The sequence below is a fragment of the Mustela nigripes genome, chromosome 1 (assembly GCF_022355385.1).
Source record: "Mustela nigripes isolate SB6536 chromosome 1, MUSNIG.SB6536, whole genome shotgun sequence".
Taxonomy (NCBI): Eukaryota; Metazoa; Chordata; class Mammalia; order Carnivora; family Mustelidae; genus Mustela; species Mustela nigripes.
The window spans coordinates 252,573,349-252,583,349 of NC_081557.1; the positions used below are offsets into that span (position 1 = coordinate 252,573,349).

Here is a 10,001-nt window from a genome sequence, read left to right on the forward strand (position 1 = left end):
AAGGAGCAGTTTTGACTAGAATGTAGCCAGGAGTTAGTGAATCAGATAATTAAGGAGTAGTTATTCTTACATAGTCACTTGGAGATTTTTTTACTTTGAGCTCTTTTCAGCAGGCTGTGCCAAGCTATTTTCCCCCTCTTATCATATTATCTGCAGTTAGCATTCAGGTAGCATTTTGAATTTCCAAATAATTATATGAGTGTCTATTTCTGCTTTAAAATTTCAATAGTATAGGACCCGGTACAGTGTTAGAAGGAGAGGAAGAAATTACATAGGGATTGGACGATTGATGCTCCTAAGAAATTTGTTCAAATTGTAAGACTGCTCATAATTGATAAAATTACTTGCTTTAGTTTGATACATGAAGATTCCCGTAGAGTTCACTTTTTTTTTAAAAGATTTTATTTATTTATTTAACAGCCAAAGATCACAAGTAGGTAGAGAGGCAGGCAGAGAGAAAGAAGGAAGCAGGCCCCCTGCTGAGCAGAGAGCCCGGTACGGGGCTCGATCCTAGGACCCTGGGATCATGACCCAAGCCGAAGGCAGAGGCTTTAACCCACCGAGCCACCCAGGCACCCCAAGTTCACATTTTTTTTTCATTAAATAACAAATATTACTGAGCCCCAGAAACTATTCTAGACACTTGGTATTAGGGTAGTAATAAAACCCCATGTGTTGCTTGCTTTCCTGGGGCTTACATTCCAGTGAAATTTGCACATAAACGTTTTTTTCCCATATGCAGTCTTGTAACTATCTTTTCCTCAACCCCGCAACATCAGCCTATTTGTGTCTTCGGCCTGACTAACCAGTAAGCTGAACTTTCAGCTGAGAAACAGTGACAGATGGTCTGTAAACACTTATCTTCTTGGAAGTCTGCTGCAATTTCACAGCTATTAGAAAGGAAGTTTACAAATCAGGAGTTAGTCGGAGGGAAGAGGAAGAGACAGGATGGACAGAACCTTGGAAAATAGTATCAGAATTCAAAGTGACCTGAGTAAATTGGGGAAACAGCCAGAAGCAAACAGCATAGGCTTCAGCACAGACAAGTGAAACACAGTGCAGCTATAGGGAAGGACAAAAGTAACTTGGCACGCTAAAGACCCAAGAAGACAGGTTCTATACAAGTTTTCACTTCAGAGTTCTAGGCATTGGCAAAAAGGCAGTGTTTCTGACACAGTAAGGGCCACCTTTCAAAGGTGGTACCATTGATGTGACTAACTGTGAGTGGGCATGGTAGGAACCATGTGATAATGCCTTGTTGCTCGTGTTTGGAATGGCAACAGGAAAAATGACCTCTTGCAAGATTTGAATGTCCATGGAAAAAGGATCGCCTTCTTACACTAGGGGAATCAAATGATAGATAACTGATTGGTTACTCAGACATATCCCTTCTTCTTTCAAACTAGCAAATCCATAAACCACAATTTCAGCAAATTCTCATTTAATTAGTGAAAGATTCTGTGCTAATTCTTTGCAGGTTATATAGAATACAGGCACATGGATTATTTCCTCAAGGAATCAATCCAGCTTTAGAGATCTGAGAAGCTATATTGTTCTGTAAATCTCGAGGTTACAGTATGTGTTCTTTGGGCCACGTGCCTGGCTCAGTAGAGCACGTAGCTCTTAATCTCAGGGTCATCATTTCAAGCCTCATGTTGGGCATAGAACCTATTTTAAAAAATTAAAAATGAGATAAAGTATGCATTATTTGACTGATAATTTACTGTATCACAAAGAGCTTTGATTTTGAAAAAAACAAAAATAAAAAACTATCATAGCCAAGCTTTTTCTCCTTTTTTTTACATTTTTTAAAAGATTTTATTTATTTATTTGACACAGAGAGAGAGAGAGAGAGAGAGAGAGATCACAAGTAGGCAGAGAGGCAGGCAGAGAGAGAGGAGGAAGCAGGCTCCCCACTGAGCAGAGAGCCCAACGTGGGGCTCGATCCCAGGACCCTGGGAGCATGACCAGAGCCGAAGGCAGAAACTGAGCCACCCAGGCGCCCTTTAACATTTTTGTTTCATTCATTAAATATAGATTACTTATTATTTTGAGATAATCCTGGATCCGTTTGCTGTTATATGAAATAATGAAGCGATTGTGTACCTTGTGCCCGGTGTTCCTCAATAATATCTTTGTAAAACTATACTACAAAATCATGGCGAAGATACTGACCAATAGCTAGCAATCTTGTTCAGATGTCTTCACTATTACTTATACTTAGTTGTATTTCTGTGTGCGTGTGTGTGTGTTTAGTTCAAAAAAAAAAAAAGTTCAATGCAATTCTATCACAAGAGTAGGTGGTGTTTACAGCACCGTAGTCCAGACACAGTGTAGCTCCATAACCACAAGGAAGCCTCAAGTTGCCTGTTTATAACCATATGACCACATCCGCTTCCCTCTCGCTTGCATCTTTAACTCTGTCAACCATTAATCTCTTCCCCGTTTCTATAATTTTGTCATTTCAAGAATGGTATCTATATCAAAAAATACTTAATATTTAATGTTTAAGAAAATTTATATAAATAAATTATAAATATATTATAAATAAATAATTTCCATATATATGGAATCATTTAGTACATAACCTTTTGGATTGTCTTTTTTACTCTCTCTCATTATCCAGCAATTCATCCAGTTTGTTATGTGTATCAGTACCCGTTCCTTTTTATTGCTGAGTAGTATTCCATTGTAAGGACGTGTTTCAGATTGTTTAACCATTCACCAGCTGAAGGCTATTTGGGATGTTTCCTGTTACAGACTATTATACGTAGAGCTGCGTGAACATCCATGAATAGGTTTTTATGGAGACGTAAGTTTCCATTCCATCTGGGATGAGTGTCCAAGAGTACAATTGCTGGGTGGTACCGTGACTGCATGGATAGTTCTAGAAGTAACTGCCAAACTACTTTCCAGAGTAGCCGTACTCTCTTACATTCCCCCAGCGAAGTGTGAATGATCCACTTTCTTTTCATCCTCCCCAGTATTTAATTTTGTCTCCACTGAAATTTCCAGTGTCTACTGATATCGTATTGTTGTTTTAAACTGTATTTTCCTCTATAGATAATAGCAATTCTTCTCATAGGTTTGTTTGTCACCTGTATATCCTCTGCTGTGAAATGTCTGTTTATGTCTTTGGCCCATTCGGTAATTGGATTAGGTTTTTTTGTTTGTTTGTTTTCTGTTTGGGGGTTTTTTATTGTTGTTGTTTTACTGTTGATTTTTGAGAGTTCTTTCAATATTCCAGATACTAATCTTCTGTTGAATTGCAAATATGTGTGTATTTGTTAGCAAATATTTTCTCCTGGTCTATAGATCATATTTTCATTCTCTAATTTATATATTATTCGTAACCTTATATTTGTGTTCAACCCGACTGTCCCCATACAATTTACATTTTCTTGTCCTCAGTCACATTTTCTTTATCAACTAACATAAACATGCATTCTGCCTTTATTTTATACATGACCTAATTATATTTAATAAAACTGTTACTGTGATCTTTTGGGTTTTTTTGGTTAAGCAGTTTTGGAAAGTGGGAGGTTGCAGCTCATACCGATATGTTTGGAACTAAGTACCTCTATTCACAAAGAGAGGAAATAATTTTACTCTGCGACTTTGCTGTGCCAAAGTTCAAACAACCAGTTGGAAAATGGAAAATGGAATTATATATGTGCTGGATATTACAGCGTGCATATTTTTAAAAAATATTTTAAAATAATATCCATATGCTTATTTGATCAGATTTGTAAATTCACCTAATTAGTATGCTTATTATGGTGTACTAATAAGAGTGATTATGTATTCTTTTATTTCAACGTAAGGAATTCCTTTCCATAGAATTTTAAGAAATGTCAAATTCTTCTGTTGTGTCATCAACTGCTCTCCAAATGAGTGTTTTATCGTAAATGTTGCCTTTTATTTTTTTTTTTTTATTTTCATTGAGAACCACCCAGTGGTTTCTGTGAATGAGGGAATGTTTTGTTTATTTCGGCTTTTCTTTCTGTGCTTTAATTTTTTTTTTCCAGCTTTTGTTTTGTTTTGTTTGTATGGAAGACTGTATTTTGCTTTTTTTTTTTTTAATTTAAATTTTAATTTTTCTTTTTAATTTTTAGCAAGCATGGGAATAAATTCTTGCTTACACTTTGGGAAAGAGAACACCCTAAATGTGGCTTAATCAACATTGTAAACCATTTTCTTTCCCACTGACTCTCGGATATGTGCATTATTGGAAACGTGTGTGCTTTAGTGGCATATATTTTTGAGTCTAATTAGCTGCCTGCCTGTAATCAGGACTGTATCAACTGTTGTCATTCTAAATGTTTCCTTTCTTTTTTTCAAACACATTTGCCTGATTGACCTTTTTTTTTTTTTCTCTGTCTTTCTATGGGGCTGCTCCAGGAGCCATGGCTAATCATCTTATAAGCAATGCTCTGCTTCGTCCGCATGGTACTAACAATCCCTATAATACATTGCTTGGGGAACCGGCGGTCTGTAACAACCCTTCTGTCAGCATGTACAACGCACAAGGTGTGCTGGAGTTTATCTTAATTTTTTCAAGTGAGAGTCCCATTTTATGTAGCTTTTATGGCCACATTCTATTTTTTTTTTCCTTCCACCTGCCTTTCTTTCTTTTGGAAGCAGACACACAGACACCTTTCGTCTTCCACCCCTCTTGGTGCTTTTATTTTCCATTTTCCTTAGGTTTTCCTTAGTAACAGCTGGATCCCTTCCTTCTGATAAACCAATGCTTGAGTCATCAATCTGTGTTTGTAACGTTATAAAATGTATTGTGATGTGTCAGTGCTTTTCTTGTTGTTGATTGATTTCTATATTAAATACCTATGTATTTATTTTGAGAAATGAGACATTTGCTTAAGGTAAGTAAGATAAAGGAGAACTTGAGTCAAGAGTCTCAGTGTTATAAGACCCAGACAATGAGCTTACGTTATTAAGCCATGACGCACACTCTAGGCACAAGGCATCAGTATTGGTGAAAGCACTTAGGCCAACACCATGGAAAATTACGTGGAACTAAGCCGTGGAGAAAAGAGCCCTTCAGTTTGCTACTGAACTGAACAATAGCAAGTCAGGTTCCACACTAGCTTGCCATTACCAGGGTGAGCTGGCTCAGGAAGGTCATGATTTTTTCTTTCCCCCCCTACTGTGGCTATGTGTGAAAAACAAGGCTTTGGGATATGGTTCTTCTGAATATCCTCCAGCTTTAAAGGAAAAAGAAATTTAACCGCATGTCAAATAAATAACCATAAATCTCTTTAAAACCACTTCTGTTATAAGCGTTTGGACATGACTCTACCTTTTCTAAGAATAAAAATAAATGTATTGAATCGCAAGAAATTAAAATATCCATATCCTATGGAAGAGACCACAGGAAAGAACTATTCAAATAAAAGTTTCCTAAAGGAAAAGCCCTAGTTAGGGATCCAATTATGTAATATTATATTGAAAGAAAATTCACTGTAACAAATAGGCTTAAGTGGTTCTTTGAACTTGGATGTGACAGATTAGCCGTATTGAGCTTTCCCAGGCAATTTTGAATAAAATTCCTGTTATTCTCGGTGTGCATCTTTGTGCTTTCTTTCCCTTCTCAGTCAGAGGTGAAACAGGAGTGTCGCGAGTGAGTAAAACTCGGTGTGGATGGCCGTTCCATACAAGTGTGTGTGTTACAGCACTGCCATTGGGTGTCTAAACCCTTCTGAGCTTCCTATGTGACACCTTGTCAGATATGTAGGAAGATGTCAACTTATCTCAAAAATACTGAAGTCAGTAACACGGAAGTGACTTCAGGAATATGGTCAAACCGTTTCTCACTAAGATGAAGTAATTAAGGGAACTTTTGATTTATCAAGTTCCATAAGGCCTGCCTGTCTTAGAATCAAAAGAAGGAACAGAGCTCATGGACCCTCTTCACCACGGTGCTGGCGCTCTGTCAGCCTGTGTGCCTCTCTGATGGGACCTTTCTGACCTCAGGATTTCAGACTTGCAATGGTTGAAATGCTCCATTTGTTACATAGATTTTTTCCTTCCAGTGAGCTGAAATTTGCCTCTGGGCAGGATGCTTTGATTTGCCCTCTAGAGCAAAGAAGAGCAAAGTATTCTTCTGCTCTCTATGTCAGTCCTTTTAAATACTTTGAAAGCAGCTCATCTGGCTTCTTCTGGTCCTCCATTTCCCTAGTGCCATCAATATGAGATAGCTTCTGGGTCCTTCTTCATGGTTCCCCTTCGGAGTCGTCTCTCCTTTGTCAGAGTCCCTGTTTCCCTGTGGCACTCAATGAACTGTACATTTCACAACACAATAAATGTGGCTGGACAGAACGATTTTGCAGACCTTTGAACGCTTGTGTTTTTTTTTTAAATTAGGCTAAGTGACAGATAATTGTGTCATTAACATTTTACAGTGTACTGACATATCAGTAAGTTTTCAGTAATGTTAGGTGAAAATCTGCATCGTATCTGCAAATTAAATCTATTCCACATTCACTTTATGCAAAGAGTTGTTAAAAAGCCATAAAAATTGTTTAATTTATTTAATATTGTTATAAAACAAATAAAAATTTAAATAACCTTTTCTTCAGCTTTTTATCAGATATAATTTCTAATGCCTTGTGTAATGAACAACTAATAATTACTGATCTATGTTTTCCCTAATTCAATATCTGCCTTCGTATTTTATTTTTACCGGTATCATAAATTAGGGGATTTTTCTAAGGATGGAACACTACTATAAACACTATGAAAGTGAAGTTTTCTCAACACAACATTTAAAATAATACCATATAGGTATAAAGTTTTATTCCTGTGAAATTTATTAGTGAATACTGCTCTTAAGATTATCAAGAAATACACAAAGGATTCTTCTGAATGGATTTATTGTGTTTATCAGTAAATTAAGTAAAGTCTACTGACTTTTCTTAAAAATAAAAGTAAATAATTTTATTCATGTTTTTCAGAGTCAGAAGTGAAATTGTTTAACTGTTTTATGTGTAAAAATTTTTAAGATCTTAAACTATAGTGTGCTTAAAGTAATTCTTTTTACCACTGACCAAAAATATATCCTAGTGATTGTCATGTTGCTACTAATCTTATGCTTTCAGATGAATGCACTTAATATTCTTACTGGCAAGGGGAAATCTTACATGAAATATAGGTGGCTCGGTATGTACTGGAGTGGTTTATGTTGAATTACCACTTGGTTCTGTTCTGTGGGTTCTCTTAATTCAGTTGCACCAGTGCCATCCAAGCAAAGAAGCATTCAGATTTAAAGTATCTATATTTGTTTGTAATGCCTTTACTTAAAATATGTAGAGATGTGTTTATAGAGTTACTGAAGCATATAGAGTTAGGAATAAAGATGACTAATATACTTTTATTATATTGGATTCAGAGTCTGTCTATGGAAATATTTAAAACTTCATGCATAGTATTTCTGGACCATTATCATCTTGTCAGTGCTAGAGAATTCAATTTTTGTAAGATAAATCTCGCTATAGATTAACCTGTCAACAAGACATAAAATAGAGAGGAAGTCATGATTTTACAAAATAATTTACATTTTAAAGTAATTTAATTCTATCCTCCAACTTAGAGAAAGACATACCCTTAGGACAGGATATAATGAAGAATATATTATAGCCGGTAAGATTACAAGATTATATTATAAAATATATAAATAAATATTCTGTTATGGCTTCAAAGCCTAAGGCGGATATGAAGAAGACATAGATGGTGGTGCACAGAGGACATCTGTGCGATTTCCATTCCGATCTCAGTTCTGCTATTAGCAGGGTGGGGTTAGGTGGGGCTCAGCCTGTCTTGGCTGCAGTTTCTTCATCCCTGAAAAGCAGGGGCTGAACTTCAGTCATCTCTCATAGGCTTTCCAGTTCTAAAATTCTATCATTTAGGGAAGGAGCCATTGATGAGCTTACAAACGATTTCCATCTGTTAATATACTGGTTTGGCTCTTCAATTCAAATTATTTTTCTAAAGTTATTTGGAAACTTTAAAAGAACTTTCCTCTCCATTTTGAAATATTGTTGGTCTTTTCTGAGAAATGAATCAACTTCTAAGTCCAAAAACCATATCTCTAAAGCAATGGTTAATGTTTTATTATTTAATTTTTATTTACTTATTTATTTATTTATTTATTATTTAATATTTTATTATAATGTTAATCAGCTGGGATCTCCTGAAATGAGCTAGCCCAATGAGCTTCCTGGTTTTTATGTTTGTGATGATTTAACCTTCCTGTAAACAAGTTCAGCAAGAGCTGTCCTTTATGACCTGATGAAAATATGAGTGTTTTTTTTTAAATAATTTTGCTAGGATTGTTTTTTTTAAAGGATTAACTCTAAAATGGTTTGATTGCAAATGATTGTGCAACAATCCAGAAGAAAATCTGGTATTGACGGTGGTATTTTTCTTGCTCTCACGTTGTCTTGATACCAAGTAATGGTTGGATTTAACCTTTTTCTTTCTCCATAGTTACACAACTTTTGAATAAGAGTTCCAGAAATGACAGTTCTGATCAGTATTATTCACAAATGATAAGAAGCATTTATATAGGTACAGTGGGGGAAAGATAACCTTTTTACATGAAGAGAAAAGATACATAAAGGAAAAATACACAGTTATGGAAACTTACAACTGTTTTTTTTTTTCCCTCTGTATACAAGCTAAAGATTTGATATAATTTCACTGAAAAATTTTAAAGTTAAATAACATTCCTTAGAAGCAGGTATGTTCAGGTAAACATACACATAATATACAGATGACTGAAATATAGTTGTGGGAATTGTCGTGGCTTGCACTCAAATCTTTACTCTCCTCGGTTGGTGTAATAATCTTAACTTTAAAATAAATGTGTTTTTGTTTGACATTTATAAACTGTACGAACGCTTATTGAAGACTCATTTTATTAGCATGTGTTAAGATGGGTTTCTTATTTTCTGACTAACATTTCAGTATTTTTAATTATGATAAACCATGTAACACAGACTCATGAATTTTGGGGCAGTGGAAATTATTTCCTTTGACTCTTTTTTCTGCATATCATCAATTTGCTTTTTACTCATGTTTCTTCTACTGTCGCTGTAAGCTTACTTGTTGTTTTTTCTTTCCTTTTCTTCATGCTGTCGTTTAGAGCCCTACAGAGAGACAAGTATGGGAGTAAAGCTAAACATTGCATATCAAATGTAATTTTTTTTAGTTCACTTTTATTGCATCACATATAGATGATGTAGTTATTAAAAACAGTTCATCTCACAATTTAAAAACTAAAGAGCCTATGAATCGACTTATATAAATTTATGTTAATAGAGATTAGACGCTTTTGTTGTCTGATTCTTTTACTGTGTCACATGATCAACATAGTTTTTAAGTCTCATGTAATGTTTGTGTGAGTTAAATTGTTTTTAAATTAAGCATTTATTTTTGCTAAGTAATGCATATACTTTTCATTTTTATTAGTACATTCCATTATACAAATGTATGTCCCATGCAGCATACCCACTTTATTTTACTATGGCTGTTTCCAACCTGTACCTAATGCATTGACAACAGAAATAATACACACGTTTCAATGCATCGGTCACTCAACCATAACCATCCAGCATACCATAGCGCCCTCCACAGCAGCATTCACCCATCACATACGGCCCTTTAAAGAGCATTTACTTTTATTTTTCTTAACATTGTGGATTTGTCTACAAGATATCTTATAACATGAAAATAAATCGCTTCACCCTATGTCTGTGATGGCTGCATTTTAATGAATATTTTATGCATTCCTGTTTTGGGGACCTGCTACTTGAGTACAGAGTATGCATCAGAAGTCCATATAAAATAGAGACCACACTTTATTTAAACCAGCTATGAACAAGTTCAGTTTTGATAAACATAACTGCATCACAGATATAGAATGAATGCTATATTTTCACAAGTTAGTAGTGTATTGAGAAGTTCAATAGAATCTTTCTATTAAT

General features: G+C 35.2%; 1 protein-coding gene across 13 annotated transcripts in view; it reads left to right on the forward strand.

The window, feature by feature from the left end:
• The window catches only part of ADGRL3 (adhesion G protein-coupled receptor L3), an 801,456-nt gene that overhangs the window by 782,152 nt on the left and 9,303 nt on the right, over nt 1-10,001 (forward strand). For 5 of the 13 annotated variants that reach the window (XM_059384586.1, XM_059384604.1, XM_059384610.1 and 2 more), the window contains 2 exons: nt 4,402-4,530; nt 9,161-9,178. The exons of 3 other annotated variants lie outside the window; for them this stretch is intronic. In XM_059384586.1, coding sequence (XP_059240569.1) covers nt 4,402-4,530; nt 9,161-9,178 — 147 coding nt within the window. Of the gene's footprint in view, nt 1-4,401; nt 4,531-9,160; nt 9,213-10,001 lie in introns of all 13 variants that reach the window. 5 more of the 13 variants (XM_059384659.1, XM_059384667.1, XM_059384672.1 and 2 more) reach the window with 3 other exon arrangements.